The 15,871-nt window shown below is 43.9% G+C and overlaps 1 protein-coding gene across 9 annotated transcripts in view; it reads left to right on the top strand.

Annotated features, from left to right (window-relative positions):
* The window catches only part of KIF21A (kinesin family member 21A), a 177,709-nt gene that overhangs the window by 135,563 nt on the left and 26,275 nt on the right, over positions 1 to 15,871 (top strand). For 4 of the 9 annotated variants that reach the window (XM_054988269.1, XM_054988267.1, XM_054988266.1 and 1 more), the window contains 3 exons: positions 5,550 to 5,660; positions 6,177 to 6,305; positions 7,689 to 7,727. In XM_054988269.1, coding sequence (XP_054844244.1) covers positions 5,550 to 5,660; positions 6,177 to 6,305; positions 7,689 to 7,727 — 279 coding nt within the window. The remainder of the gene's footprint in view (positions 1 to 5,549; positions 5,661 to 6,176; positions 6,306 to 7,688; positions 7,728 to 15,871) is intronic. The other 5 variants (XM_054988270.1, XM_054988273.1, XM_054988268.1 and 2 more) reach the window with 3 other exon arrangements.

The raw sequence follows: 15,871 nt of genomic DNA, 5'->3' as shown, positions 1-15,871 counted from the left end.
GCTATCTTCCGGTAGTCTTTTACACCTTTATAAAAAGGACACTGGACATTAGAAAAATCCCCCTTCTATTGTGCAGCCTTCTCTGGGAGAGCTAAATTCATAAATTTTCAATATTTTTTAAAAAAATTTTTTAGCAAACTGCCATTTATGGAATGAAAATCCCCATTTTTGAGAGCCTATATACAAAAAGAATACTTGTATACTTGAAAAATACACTCGGTTAAATTGATTTAATCATGATAATTTCAAATTTAATAGTTAATTTATTAGTTAACTGTTTTAAAGTGTATCTGAAAAGCTTTGTATGGAGGGGATGTATGCAACTGGCCTCCAGTGAAAATGTATTTCAAGGCTCTATGGATGTCATACTTCAAGCAGTTGAAAGGTGCAGATAAGTAGCTCAGGAAAACAGCATGCTCACCCTGTGAGCCGTGTCATGTTCTGTAAAAGGAATGACTCTTGATGATATTTAATTAAAATTCCTAATGTAAATGGGACTATTTCTAACATTTAGAGTGCTACTTAGATTTCCCCGGGAGTATCCCCATGTCATGTGTTGACCTTACCAGTGTTCAGCCATCCGTGATTGCACTTCACTTTCTTTGCACTTAACCCCTCTCCCCCATGTGTGCGATGTACTTGGAGAATGTATCTAAACCAGTGTATTTCTGTTAAATTTATTCTAATGATAAGCAGTGCGTAATGTATGTAGTTTCTTGGATTTCATCTGCAATAAAACTATTAATTTTTTTGCGGCAGCTCAGAATAAATTCTAATAATTTGCAGCTTTCCATGCATGTTGCTTGTGGTAGTGGCAGTAAACCGTAGAGTACCTTGGCTGGCACTGAGAATGGACAGTTTTGGCTTAGCTGCTTCTGCAAGGAATGCTTTAGACAGCATGTGTGTAACAGTGCGCGGAGGCTGAGAACTCTGCTTATCTCGGCACTGAGTGTGCAATATGGTTTCTGGAGCTTCAAGACTTAAAAATAATCAAGCGGAAGCAAGGATTCAGGTAATTTTAATTCTGCAGTTTTTAATGCATTGATAAACGTAACGGTAGATCAAGAAAACTGGAGATTACCTTTATTTTGGAAGTTTATGCATGGGTTTAGTTTTTAGTTTGTTTAGTTTTATTTTCTGCATCTACTTTCTCTTGTTGGCCATTGCGCTGACCGTTGCTTCTCGGCACATCTTTACCACATTTATCCATGTTCACAAACGAGCACATCCCTTTCAGTTGTTATTTTTAGTGGTCACCCTGAGATGTGACAGAAACACCTTTTCTCTGTAAAACCACCTTAATGGTTACCAAATGAGTTTTGCAAATGGATCGTTTGCCACAGACCACAGTGTCAATTGATAAACAGGCTCCATCTAGTGTGTGTTGAAAATGTGGACTATTTTAAAGACCTCTTGTGATTCAAATGTGCAATGAATGAATGAATGAATTTATTTGTGGTCAGAGACCATAACAATGGCAATGCATCCTTAGCAATCAATAGAATAGTTAAATCCAGCGTAAAAATGTAAAGGACATAGAAAAATACATTTAGAATTTAAAATCTTATCTTAAAATGTATATTGTTCTCTGGAAACAGCAGTAATTCTAATATTTAAAACACTGACGTTGAAATAGTTAAAATCGTAAAAAGAGCAGGACAAACTATGGATGGCTATGCTTTTTTATTATGGAATTTAACCAAATGGAGACAGAATTTGGCAATTTGCCTGGAGGTAGTTGAGTTTTCATCAATTAGGATTTTCTCCAGGCAGGCCTTATTTGCCTCTGCAATTGGTGTGTCTAAGAGTGGGGAAATAAACTTGTCCCTATAGACTTGATGGAAAGGACAGCGAAAACATGCTATGTAACAAAAGTGAGTATGGGCAGAAACAACCAAGATCGGATCCATGGGCATCATTGAGTGGAAGCCATCATGTCGTGGAGTTCACTTTTCCTTGTCTGTGTTGAGAAGTGAAGTGTGTTGGTTTTCCTGTTTATCCCTCTCAACCTCGATGCTACAAGATACTAAAAAAATAAGGGATACAAATAAAAATTCCCGATTTAAACGAATAGCGCATTTGATGCTTGTAAATGAGCAAATAGCACAAGTTCTCTTAGGGCTTCAAAACAGCACAAGTTCTCTTAGGGCTCAGGGCTATCCACCCTGAGCCTGCTGGAAATGTGGGGAGGGCAGAATAAAAATAGAAAAAAATCAGAATAAATAAAAAGTAGGAGATAAAAGTTGGAAGTGTCAAGGCTTGGATGAGAGAACTGTCCTTATTGATTCATTTCTAGGGACACACCTTTGTTGTCCCAGGACAAACCAATGTACGCAGACACAAACTCTGCTTCGTATATGAAAGCACAAGAAGAAATCCATTCTGAGGTATAAATCCACCGGAAGCAGGGAAGTTCTGAGGTGGGCAGCAGTTCAGAGGAGCTACCCTGGGGATTCTGTACAAGATAGAAGGGCAGGGTATAAATATTTTAAATAAGTGCATGTGAAAGAGCTGCCCATGTATCCTGGAAGCAAACTACACAATACTTTTATTAATGAGCTTGATTCTGGTTTCCCAGACCCAACCTGCTTTCCCAGAAGCCATGTCAGAGCTGTGGGGAATGTTGTTTTAAAAGTTTGCAAGGGGGCCAATTTGTCTCGGGACCACAGTGCGAGGGGAGGAGGGGCTTCTGCTTTCTTCCCATGCTGTTTTGTCCCATTTTGAAGTTGCACATGCAGCAAGTTGGGACCGGTGACCCAATTCATTAAAAAAAAGAATCTAGTTTGCCCCCCGGCTGGTTGCTGAACTAAAAATGTAGGGACAAAGACTGTTGCGTATTCATGCTTAGCAATCATAGGTATTGCTTCTCTGTCCCATTTACTGCCCCATATTTATCCACTTCTGGATATTTTTATTTTATTTCAGGTACATTTTGCCTTTTTTCCACAGATGGCATTGCAACATGCATAGGGCTCCTTGCTGGTGCTAACCAGACCTGAATCTACAGCAAAACTACTGCAACATTAACATTTAGAAAATTAGGTTGATGTGTACATTTAGAAAATTATGTTCTGCTGTTACTTTATTAGGTCACCTTTTAAAGGTACGAGCGCATAAGTAGCTGGCCCGAATCTTAGTCTCATGATAGTAGAACTCATGATGGCTGTTCACACATCAGGTGGGGCCTCAAGTGGTCAAATGTTCCTCCGTTCATAAAACTTCCCTAGATGTAGACAGTTACCATGTTTGGGAGGCTAGAGTGGAATGCTTTGTAGGTACGGAATTGGATGCCCTCAATATGCAGATGATACCCAGCTCTGTATCTTGTTATCCAGTCCCCTGGTGATGCAGTAGACGTACTGAGTTGTTCCTTGACAGCTCTTGCCAATTAGCTGAAAGCAAATAAAACTGAAATTGAACCTAGAGAAGATGGAAGTAATGCTGGTTGGAAAAGCAGGAATCTGTAAGGACATTACACTTCTGACCTTTGATGAGGTTCAGTTGACCCTGGATGGCTCCGTTAAGAACCTAGGGGTTATACTGGACCCTGCTCTGTTGCTGGAGAAACAAGTAAATGAAGCTGCAAGAAAGGCCTTCTCACAACTCAGGCTAGCCTAGAAGATGGCCTCCCACCTTGACACAGCTGATCTGGCTACCTGGATTCATGGCACAGTAACATCAAGACTAGACTAATGTCATGCACTCTGCCTAGGTCTCCCCTCAAAGTTGACGACTCCAGCTGGTGCAGAACACTGCAGCTCATTTATTCTCAGGAGCTAGAAGGAGCATGCATATCACTCCCATTCTGCAGGCACTCCATTGGCTGCCCATCAGTTACTGGGCTCACATCAAGGCCATGGCTATCATAGTCAGAGTCCTTCATGGCCTTGGCCCTTCTTATCTGTGCAACCGCTTCTCCCCCTATGTTTGCCCATGGCAGCTTCACTCATCTGAACAGAGCCTTCTGCGGATACAACCCTTCAATTGGGCAAAATCAACAGCTGCCCGCAGATGTGCTTTCTCTGTGGTGGCCCCCACCTTATGGAATGGCCTGCCTGAGGAAGTCAGGAAAGCTCCCACTCTCCTGGCTTTCTGCAAACTATGCAAAACTGAATTACTCAGGAGGGCTTTCAACCCAGATTATAGGGTTGGGTCATAAGAAATAGCTCAGAGAGACGCCTTGGAAAGGACAGGGACTATAGACCACGCTATCTGTCTGCTGTGGGGAGTTTCCACATTGCCAAACATAACATGTTAATTAGTCATGCTTTGTTTCAGAAAGATTTCGTCTCTGTGCTCAGCTTTAAGCTTGTTTTCAAATTTTCTTCTACCATACCCTCTTGTATCTGCTCACTGAATGTCCTAAGTGTTGTTCATTATTGTATTTTGTTTGGTGAATATCCTATCTGTTGGTTATATTGTATTTCACTTGTACTGTGTAATCTGCCTTGGGTCTCAGTGAGAAAGGCAGACTATAAAATTCCATGATGCAAGTCAGTCACCTGCGGCCTAAAGCTGTATAGCCAATACATAACTTTACTGCCACAGTGCCAACGAGGTTTTCATTGAGTTGACGAATATAACCTGAATTAAATGCATGGAAACTTCCAGCAATCCTGAAGTAGGTCACTGTAGCTGTATGTTGGACTCTTATTTCTTTGTGACAAAACTGCTGATCCGTACAAGTATGCCACAATCAGCATTCTGGGCTGATTCACACCTGCATTATTTATCACTCAGTAACTTCCAACTAGAGATGGGCACAAACCGGAAAAAAACTGAACCATGTGGTTCATGGTTCGTGGTTCGTCAAATTTCAGGAACCACGAACCATGCACTTTCACAAACCTGCCCCTGGTTCACAAACCGGTTCGTTTGGTTCGTGAAAATGTCACATCCAGGTCAGAAAACCATCACTTCCGGGTCGGAAGAAGGTCTGTAGGAAGTCCATCCCCTGTTGCCTAGGTAACTGATTGATTGGCACCAGGCTGTCTGCAGTGACGAACCAAAAAAAACCGAACCAAACAAACCAGCCTAAAGTTTGTGGCGGTTCGTCAGAAATGGAATCTAATGAACCGTGGTTCATGAACCACGAACCGAACTGGTTCGTGCTTAATTTTGGTTCGTATTTCGGTTCATGCCCATCTGTACTTCCAACTAACCATCGTAAGACAAACTGTCATATTAACCAACCTAAATGTCTGCTTTTCAGTGGACTCAGTTGCATATTCAGACACCAGATGATACATGATGCATTTATGATTTGCAGATTAATACATATACAGTGCCTCCATTGAAAACTTGAGATTATCACTTGGTATCAAGCAGCGTGTGATGATGGCATCAAGTCAAGAATATTCATTTCCTGCCCTTTGGGAAATTGTATCTTTGTGCCTACTTTGCATTTCCAAAAAGTCTAATATAAACCTCATGGAGTGTTGATTTGGGTTGGGGCCATTCACAGTGTGGAGAGAAAATTGGAACATGGCTTTATAACAGAGGAAATTTAAACGGATGCTGTGGGACAAACCATCTTCTTTTTGCCGTAGGTCGAGACAGTCATCTCTGACAGAAAAGAAAATACCAGAGCCTTCACCCTTATCAAAGAGAAAGACCTTTGAGAAATCTTCCGACAAACCAAAGTCCAAAGAGCAAAAACAGTAAGATGGTTTAAGTAATACTGTGTACAGCCCAGCCTGAATATATTTTATTTATTCCTAGAACTCGTATCCAGTTGATCATTACCTTTAATGAAGGTGATTGGTTGTTTCGTTTTTGATGCCACTCCCACAGTTAGCAGAAGCATTGGCAATGGCTTTATTTTCAAAATAAGCTTCAATATTTTTAAGAGCCCCAGACTTACTATTTCTGCTCCTGAACTCCATTTTACATTCACTGACTTTTTCTGTGTCTTGCTTAGATGATATAAAAGCAATTACAAAATGTGTTTGTGCTGCCACCTTGTGGCCAGTGGCGTACCACATAAGGATGACGAGTCTGTTCTGCTAAGGAAGCATGCAAATTGCATTTCTTGATTTAAGCAAGCAGGCTTCAATGAGTTTATTCTGAGGCATGTTTTCGTTCATTTTAACCTCTCTAACAATTCATTTTACCTTTCTAAATTTGTTTTTTTTTAAAAAATAAGAGGCTTTTAATGTTCCGTTTTTTTCTTGTAGCTCAGATTCTGGAACTTCAGAAGCTAGCCTCTCACCTCCTTGCTCCCCACCAAGCCGGCCCCGTAATGAACTGAATGTTTTTAGCCGTCTTGCTGTTTCTCAGGGAAACACATCAGTTCAGCAGGATAAGTAAGTCGCAAAGGAAAGACCCAGATTCCCACAGCACGAATACACACACAGCACAAAGTGGCCTGATGCGTAGCCGCAGACATAAATGCTCTGGCCCTCTCACGTCAGAGAAGGAAAACGCAATTGCTGTTTCTCTTGTAGCTGCCCCCATTTGCCAAATGGATTTGACACTGACGTGGAATTGCCCATAGTCCTAGGAGGCCTGTTTCCTGCTGACACTTTATTTCTTCCGCTTGTGTTCCCTCTAATCTATGAGCAAAATCTGTTCTCCATGTTATTTGAGATGGGCAGACTCCTGCAGGGTTGTTGTGCTTCCAACCAGCTCAGCATCAGTGTTAGTGCACATAAGGCATACCTACGCAGATGGGGGGTTATTATGGGTATCTGGTGCTTTGATTCACACATACCCTAAGGACAGACCGATAGCATTAATATATTTCAAAGAAAAACCTCTCTCTTAGTAAAGGGTGACAAGTTTGAGTTGATCCAGAATCTCCATTGCAAGCTCGCCAAACTCCAAATACTACCAAACAGTGCTTTAACACTGCACTTTTGATGATAGTGTTGTAGGCTGATTTGCTCTCCTTTCTGGTTGCTGTTTTTTCTGCTGTCTTGATTTAACCGTTCCCCCTGCAATCTGCAGTGGCTGTACAAAGTCCTAACAGTTGCGTGCAAACCCTCCAGTAGTTCAAACCTACGCTTGTGGCTGTACATGACAGTTTTTTAAAAAAAAGCATTGGTAGTTCTAAAGTTATTGTTACACTAACTTAAATATAAGGCTATTGTTATCGTTGGAGGCTTTGGTGACTGCAGTTGAAAACCAAACTCCAGCTGCTCAGCAGGTTTGAGTTACTGTGCAAGAGAAGAATGCGGTTTCCTTTTAATTGTATGCTTAATGAATCATTTTTTTAAAAATCTGTGAGATTTAAAATGATGGCAAAGCACTAAAACTATTGGCACTGGCTGGAGATTGATTTTTTTTTTCTGCTTTAGACGAGAAAATTTGGGATTCGAACATGCTTCCAAAGCAGATGCTTGAAGGATGTTTTCTGCATTTTTCATAATGCAAACACAAATTAACCCAAGATCAAGCATCTCGATAGCAGCCATTTAATCACGCATCTCGTGCGTTTCTGTAATTCATTCGGGAAGGGGCTGACACAAGAGGCTCTAATTCTAACAGGAACAATATTTTTGTCCGGGGGAAGACATCATGTTTTATTTTTCTTTCTTTCTTTCTAAATTTGCTAAACCACGAGGAGGCTGGCCTGCCTGTGCCTCCTTTTGCGACCTGTTGCTGTTGTTCAGTCTTTTTTAATGGAATCTTTACCATGCTGATACCTGTATTCTTTTTCCTCGCGATCTCACCATGGGTCATTGTAGGTCCGATGAAAGTGACTCCTCTCTGTCGGAGGTACACAGGTACTCTACTCTCTCTTCTTCCTTTCCATCTTCTGGACTCATATCGAAGTGCTTTCATACTCTTCCTGCTCTATTTTCTGTTCACTCACCATTTTTTTTTCTGCATGGCTTTTAAAATTAGTGCAACCAATACATTCATATATTCCCTGCACTTTTTAATTTTTTTTAATGGCTTCTTGCTAGAAGAGTAAAATATTTGATCTAGTAATTTTTTTTTAATTTGTCTGGCATGAGAAATTTTTAAGGGACATACTTTTCTGAATGTTTTATATTGTTTTTCTTTCATTTTTGTTTTGATTAAGCACATCTAATTTTTTAAAATTTAAAATCCTTGGCAAATGTTTCTTGTAGAGGTGATTGGTTGATATGGTTTCTCCCCCTCCCCTTCAGTCTGTTGTGAGGAAATAATCTAAATGCTCTACTTGAAACGTGTTATTTGTTGATTGTAGAATCAAATAATTGTTCTGAGAACAGAACTAAGTGACTCCAGAGGCTAGCAAATTCCAACCATTTCACTCCCATTTTTCATTTATGTCTTTAAGCAGTGGACAATAATAACTGTTCTTTTTCATAAGATAAAGGAGGATGTTAAAAAGACAACTTTCAGTTGAGTGTGTGGCAAATTGACTTGAGAGAGTTCTGTTTCTATTACCCATGTGGTTGGATAATGCCTTTTGATGTGCATAGGAGAACTCCCCTGTCTACAACAGCTGCTCCATTTTTACTGAGGAAGTAGACCCATGTGTACCTTTCTCAGGGTGTATACATCTGCTCCTTCCCTTGGGGCGAATGGAGCAGCCCATGTACACCTGTGAATTCCCCCCGATTGTGGCTGGTGTTCACTTAGTTTGCTTGACTGACTCACTTTCTCTGTTTGGTGAATTGTGACCGTCTATGGCTATAGACAATAAACTTGATTGATTGATTGACTCACTCTCTCCGGCAGTCATTGGAAGGCTTTTTGGGGTGGGTGGGTGATTCCCCCCCCCTTTATTCTAAATCAGTTCCACCTATACCTTCCAAATGATTGCCTTTTCCCAGGATTTATTCTATGCACTCTCTGTTCTGTCTGCTTTGCTGCTAGTAACACCTGGTTTCTACTGCGTACAATCAATCTATCCCTCCATCATGCTTTCAGCCCATGTCTTTGCAAGCTTGTAGTATATCTGAGATTTGTTTAAAAGAGATGGGGAGTCCAGTTTATCTACAGTTGATGCTCCTGTTTAAAACAGTACATTTTCTAATGAATATTTGGAAAGGAGCCTTACTTTTCTTGCCTGCCACTTCAGCTTTAGAAAACTCTCTGTTCTCCATCCTTTTGGCTTCTCTTACTTTGATTACGTCTGTCTTAGCAGAATATTTACAATAGTAATTCCAGTGTAGCATGCCCAAGCATTTTGCTCAGCATAGATGTCAGGTTCTTCATTCAGGCCACCAAGGTGAGCCCTTGAAGTGCTGATAGCACCACCGGCTCTGGCAGAAGGCAACAGGTGGAATTTATATGCAATGTCACCTCCTGAACCTGAACAACTGTCAACCATGTGATGGCAGCCCTGCTGGGACTCAGTTTGCCCTTGTTGTATCTGACGAAGTACAGCCCTAGTCTTCATCGTTCCCCTTTTGTTTGCTGGCATAGCCGTAGATGCTGGTGGGAGGGTCTCCTTGCAAGTTGGGGGAATTAGCGTCCAAGGAGAGGCAGCGAGAGGCAAGTAACTTAGTAAGATCTCCACCTATGTATATGAGGGTCCCTTCCACTAGAGAACTGTCTTTTAATAAGCAGACAGATATTCAACCAAAAGAGATTTTTTTTAAATTTATAAAATAATAAAGATCAGTGGCATACAATAGACACACAGCACACACAGAGCACACTAGAAAACCAGTGAGGAAAGTGGGAATAGATGTTCAAGGGCTGGGTGATATTTACCAGTTCCACGAGAGCTTGGAGTACGAAGAAGATTCCGCGGAGGAGCAGCATGGCCGGCCAGCGTCTCTTGAAAGGGGGGAGGGGACTCAGACTCCTGCGCATGGGGGAAGATTCCAGAACACACGCTGAGCACATGGCAGGACAGTCAGATATACAGTGAAACATGCCCTGAGGCGGGACTTAGAGTCTCTGCCCTAAAACAATAGCTTAATGGCTGTCTCCAGAGGTGAGGCAATAGGACTGGGAAAGCTTGAGTGTTCCTTCCTGAGAGGAACTAAGGGTATAAAAAGATGATCGATGACTCCTGATGGCTGGATGGGTGAGGCTTATCCAGGGCTTTTTTTCTGGGAAAAGAGGTGGTGGAACTCAGTGGGTTGCCCTCGGAGAAAATGGTCACATGGCTGGTGGCCCTGCCCCCTGATCTCCAGACAGAGGGGAGTTTCGATTGCCCTCCACACCGCTCCAGCGACGTGGAGGGCAATCTAAACTCCCCTCTGTCTGGAGATCAGGGGGCGGGGTCACCAGCCATGTGACCATTTTCAAGAGGTTCCGGAACTCTGTTCCACTGCATTCCAGCTGAAAAAAAGCCCTGGGCTTATCAGTCCCTGAGTGGCTCGGGTGGGGAAATGGGATCAGGGAAGATCAGCAGGGGGGATAATGAGATTAACTCGAGAACTGTACAGTTCTGCCCATCTCTGGGGGTGGTTTCACCTAACACCTCACATTCCAGTAATTTTCCATCTCCTGTCCAGGATCTGGCATCCATTTCCTGCCTAGCCGGGCAGCTCGCTTGTGTTGAAAACACATGAGAGGGAAGGACTTACGATACAACCATATTCATATAAGTACCTCCAATATCGTGAGAGCAGGTCTGGTCACTAACACGCCCCCCCCCCCAGCACCTGGCCTCCCAAAGTGGCCTGGCCCTGATATCTTCTTTCTCCTTCTTTCTGGCATTCCAGCTTAATATCTTCTGCTCTCCATATATATTTAATATCGCACTCTTAGATCCTCTCTTCTGCCACTTCCTGTAAATGCTGGCCAATAACAGGTATTCAGGCACAAAGATTATTTCTTCCTGCTAACTCCTTCCAAGCTCACATGTCATCCAAAATACTGAAATAGGAGAGGAAGAGGAGGTTTATTGCAGCTCTAGTCTGTGTACCCAGATACCCCAATAGTGATGATCCCTGTGCCCGCAACAATAAGACATTCTGGGTTGCCAGGCTTGTGTATTTGGGCAGAAGATAGAAAGTGCCTGGTTGAGGTTCCTGAGGTATATCCAGGGCTTTTTTTCTGAGAAAAGAGGTGGTAGAACTAGGTGGTGGAACTAGGTGGGTTTCCAGCACAAGGGGCAACTCCTGGCGGGAAGTGGTGTCCCTGGTACCACATGTGCATGCGCAAAGTGTGCACACGCTTCTGGGACCGTGCAATGATGTCACTTTGGGTCAGCTGGAACAAGGGGGGAGTTTTAAAAAGTTTAAATCGCCCTAGGTGAAAATGGTCACATGGTCGGTGGCCCCACCCCCTGATCTCCACACAGAGGGGAGTTTAGATCGCCCTCTGCACTGTGGCGCGGAGGGCGATCTAAACTCCCCTCTGTCTGGAGATCAAGGGGTGGGGCCACCGGCCATGTGACCATTTTCAAGAGGTGCTGGAACTCCATTCCACCACGTTCCAGCTGAAAAAAAGGCCCTGAGTATATCCATATGGATTTGTTCCTGTATGTGTGTGGGTAATTCCTTTGAAATCCTGTTTAGTTCTCTTTGGTATTCCTGAGTGTGGTCTGAGGCTAGTTGTTTGTAGAAAGTAATATCTGAAAGATGTCTTTCAGCCTCTTGGATGTAGTCTGATCTTAGTAATGCAAATCTGTTTTTACATGGTCTAAAATCTTCAGAAATATTATTTAGATTACATTTTGGTACTAGGACTGTTTTAGTCAGCTTTATTCTCAATTTTGATTTTACCATTTTGTGGTCTGTACAACAGTCAGCTCTTTATGATATCAGAAAGAATTGATCTTCTCTATCTTCTGCTTCTGATTGTGTATTTTATTTAATTTCTATATTGGCCATCCATAAAATCCTTGTATACAATTGTTGGTTCAGTTGCCTGAATCATATATTTGCAGTGAACCAAATCCAGTCCACTTTAGTTGACTCACCTCCAGGATTTTAATGTTTAAACATTTCTTGTTTTATGATTTCAAGCTCGTGTCCAACTGTGTCATTAAGAACAGTGCTATTCGTACTTGTCCTCTGCTCTTCCCCAGTAGCTAACTGAGTGCATCTTAGGGTTTTCAAGGTATGAGATGATCAGAAGTGGTTTAACATAACCTTCTTCTGTGCAGTACTAACTAGGGGTGTGCAAGGAAAAAACTTTCGGCTTTCTTGTTTCGGGATTACCCGAAACAAGATTCTCTACCGGCATTAGCCGAAAGCCGAAACAAGAATCTCTTTCGGGATTCGGGATTCGGCATTATTTCGGCATTCTTTCGGGATTCTTTCGGGTTTTTTTGCTGGGAAAATGCCTCCGTCTTTCAGGACGCCTGGAGGAGGCATTTTCCCACCAAATAAGCCCAAAATTGGTGGGGACCTTCCTCTAACCCTTCTCTAACAACTACCCAAGTTTCAGACAGATTGGACTTTGGGGGGCCATGTTATGGCCCCCCAAAGCAGGTCCCCCCATCCTCCCCATAAGAAAGCAAAGGAGCAGCATATTGTTAGCATGCTGCTGCTGATCTCTCTTCATTATTTCCTATGGGGAAAAAATGAAGAGGCAGGCTTCCTTTGCCAGGGGTGGCATTTTGCATGCAAAATGCCCCCCAGCCCTCAGGGGCCCTTCTACCACCCCTCCTCCCACCCCCCACCAAGGCTCAGCCTGCTCCCACTTGGGGGGGGCCATTTCATGGCCTCCCCAAGTAGGTGCTCTAATCTCTACCACTGACAGCTGGGGGAGGCTTGTCTTGCCAGGGGTGGCATTTTGCATGCAAAATGCCCCCCAACCCTCTGGGGCCCTTCTCCCACCCCTCCTCCCACCCCCCACCAAGGCTCAGCCTGCTCCCACTTGGGGGGGCCATTTCATGGCCTCCCCAAGTAGGTGCTCTCAGCCCCTAAAGTCCACCCCTCACAGCCCCACACAAACCCAGTTCCCCCACCCCAGCTGCCACACACAGACCCAAATCCCCCCAGTAGCCCCTCACAGACCCAAATCCACCCCCACCTGCCCCACACCCACCATAACCCCAGGAACAGGCTGGCCTGCCCTCCCCTTTTGGGAACCCCTAAACTCTCTTTCCCAGGGCAGTTCTGCACAGACAAGGGGTGCCACAATGGTGGCAGTGCCAAATCGTCCCTGGGAAAGAGCACCTGCCCTGGCACACAGACAACCACCCCCCTGACCCCCCCACCACCCGCAGAGAAGGCTGGCCAGCCTGCCCCATTGTTCCCTATGCTGGGAACCAACCTCCCATCAAAGAAGGGAACACAGACACACAATCATTAAGTTTAAAAAACCTTTATTTTCTCATTTTCAAATTACAAGTGGTCAACAAATCACAACATATTACACTTATTGTCCCTCATAGCACAACACAACACAATTAACTACACATCAGAGAATCTTAAACACAATTTTTTTTTTGAAATGGACAAACAGTAAAGTTTTGAACATTACAACAGGTCACATAGTGAGCGGGCACAACAGGGCATGGAAACAGAAGATGATCATAATAACTACCAGCCTAATACAACTCTCCCTCCATAACATGACTTAATGGGGGGGAACCACAGCAACAAAATCCCCCCCCAACCCTCTGGGGCCCTTCTCCCACCCTTCCTCCCATCCCCCCACCAAGGCTCAGCCTGCTCCCACTTGGGGGGGCCATTTCATGGCCTCCCCAAGTGGGTGCTCTGCTCTCATCTCTACCACCGACAGCTGGGAGAGGCTTGTCTTGCCAGGGGTGGCATTTTGCATGCCAAATGCCACCCTCACCCTCAGGTGCCCTTCTCCCACCCTTCCCCCCTACCCCCCACCACATGCATTCCTTGACAATCAAGAAATCTGGAGTTAAATATAATGTGCATGTAAGTCCCTCAAAGACAGAAGCAATATGGAGGTAATGACCCATTTGATTTCCACAACCTCAGACACAATTAGGGATCCGTTTCCCCTTGGTGGGGGATCCCCCACTCTCACCTATCACCCCGAAGGGGGAAAGTCAGTGAATGAGCCTTCAAGGTACGCTCCAGGGGCTGCTGCCGTGATGTCACTGATGTCATCTGGCTGCCCTGAGAGTATGCCTGTGCTTTGCAGTGGGCTGATTTGGGCCCTACAGGCCAAAGCAGGATCCCTTGTGGCCCAAATCTGCCTGCTGTGAATTGTGCGTGCTCCCCAGCCTTGTGTGATGATCACATCACCTCCTAGAACAAACATCATCATGCCAGAGCATTGCCATTAAATGATCATGCGTGTGTGAACAGACCCTAAGTATCCTGTAGGCTTCAGTGATGGTATAGTAATGTTTTCACTCACATTATAGAGAGAGAGAGAGACAGAGAAGGGGGGGAGGCACTGAAGCTAGATTATTTCTTCTATTTTACTGTCCCCTTCCAAAGCCAGGGTGGCATTGGCACAATGCCCCCCTCCCCCCGGCCAGAGCCTTAGTACCAGTATGCATTGACAGGCCCATGCATCATAGTCCTTTTTGAGACCCAGCCAAGTTGTGCCTTTTGGAGAAAAATGTTCAAGTTGCTGGTGGGGGTATGAACAGTTTTTAGATATCCACTGTAGTGCAATGGCTAGAGAGTTGGTCTAGAATCTGGCAGACTCTGATTCTGTGCCTTGTAGGCTTGATGGATGTTCTTGGCTCAGCCTAAGTAAACAATTGTGTTGTGTTTTCCAGAGGCAGTCTACGTGATTTTGGGGCCCTGGACAAATGTTCTGGACGGGGCCCCAGAACCAGTGCCGCCCCACCACTGGCTCCTTGCCAAGGCCAAGCAATTTGGTCACCTAGGCCCCAGATAGAGTGGGCAGGAGTGCGTTGTTTCCTTCCTCCCCCCCCTCCACCCCCTCCAACAACTAAGAAGGCCATCGGTGGAGTCACTCCAATGTGAGGCATGGAGCAGCTGTCTATTGTTAGCCTGGTTGTGATGAGGGTGAAACAAATCAAGGGAGAACAGCAATGTGTAAACCACTCTAGGTTCCCATGGGGGAGAAAACCGGGGCATAAGATAAACCTTTAATTTGGTGGGGAGGGGGTATATACATTTTATGTGTATGTGTCTGTATGTTTTATGCATTCAAATCACTTGTGGTGTACTTTAGAATTATATTGAGCTCCACAGTATCCCAAAAACCTTGTCCATGTATTGCAAACCGCAGTCAATCTACCACATCTAGGGTATTCTTCTTTTCCCTACTGCCTTCAATTTTTCTTAGCATTATTGTCTTTTCTAGTGAACCTTGTCTTCTCATGATGTGACATAAGCACTATCATCAATTGATATCTTCAAGGGAGAAAGCAGGCCTGATTTGGTCTGGATCCCACTTACATGTCTTTTTCGGAGTCCATGGTACATGTAAATTGAAACTTTCTTCCCACTTCACAGTGTGAATGCTTTTTCCTCCTATGAGCTTAGTCTAAATTTTACTGTACTGATACTGCTCATTTGGCCAAAAGGCCTGCCCTTGATCAATGCCACATTAAATACTTCATAATAAAAAAATGTTTTTAGAACCATTTAAAAGTGTCCTTAAGTGCCATACGCTGATTTAAAAAAACATAAGCTAAATGTTTGGGAACACAACCAGATATGTGAATGACTGAAATGCAGCCCAATCCCACTGCTACTTAAAATCCATTTTTGATGGAGGTCTGGATTGTCTTACATTGGTGTCATTGGGCTTGGAATCAGGAACCTGGAAGCGTTCCATGGGGGCTACAACTTTCATGCCAAGGCTAAGAGGGTGGGAACGGGATCTCTCTGGGGTGGCAAACTCTGGCCTTGGAAGTTACTGGCAATTTGGGGGTGGGACTTGTGGAAAGGAAAATCTGAGTAGGGATCTCCCCCAGAATCCATGGTCCGCATTTGCCCTCTAAAGAGATTGCCCTTGGAAGCAGCCAGTTTCTCTGTAGGGAACTACTCTCTCTAACCTGAACTCAAGCCCAACCAGGAGTTTGGCAGCCCTAGGAAAATTTCAGAAAAAGATGGCAAAG

This window comes from Eublepharis macularius, chromosome 9 (assembly GCF_028583425.1).
Source record: "Eublepharis macularius isolate TG4126 chromosome 9, MPM_Emac_v1.0, whole genome shotgun sequence".
Taxonomy (NCBI): domain Eukaryota; kingdom Metazoa; phylum Chordata; class Lepidosauria; order Squamata; family Eublepharidae; genus Eublepharis; species Eublepharis macularius.
The sequence above is the reverse complement of the archived record's forward strand: the minus strand, read 5'-3'. Positions and strand labels throughout refer to the sequence as shown.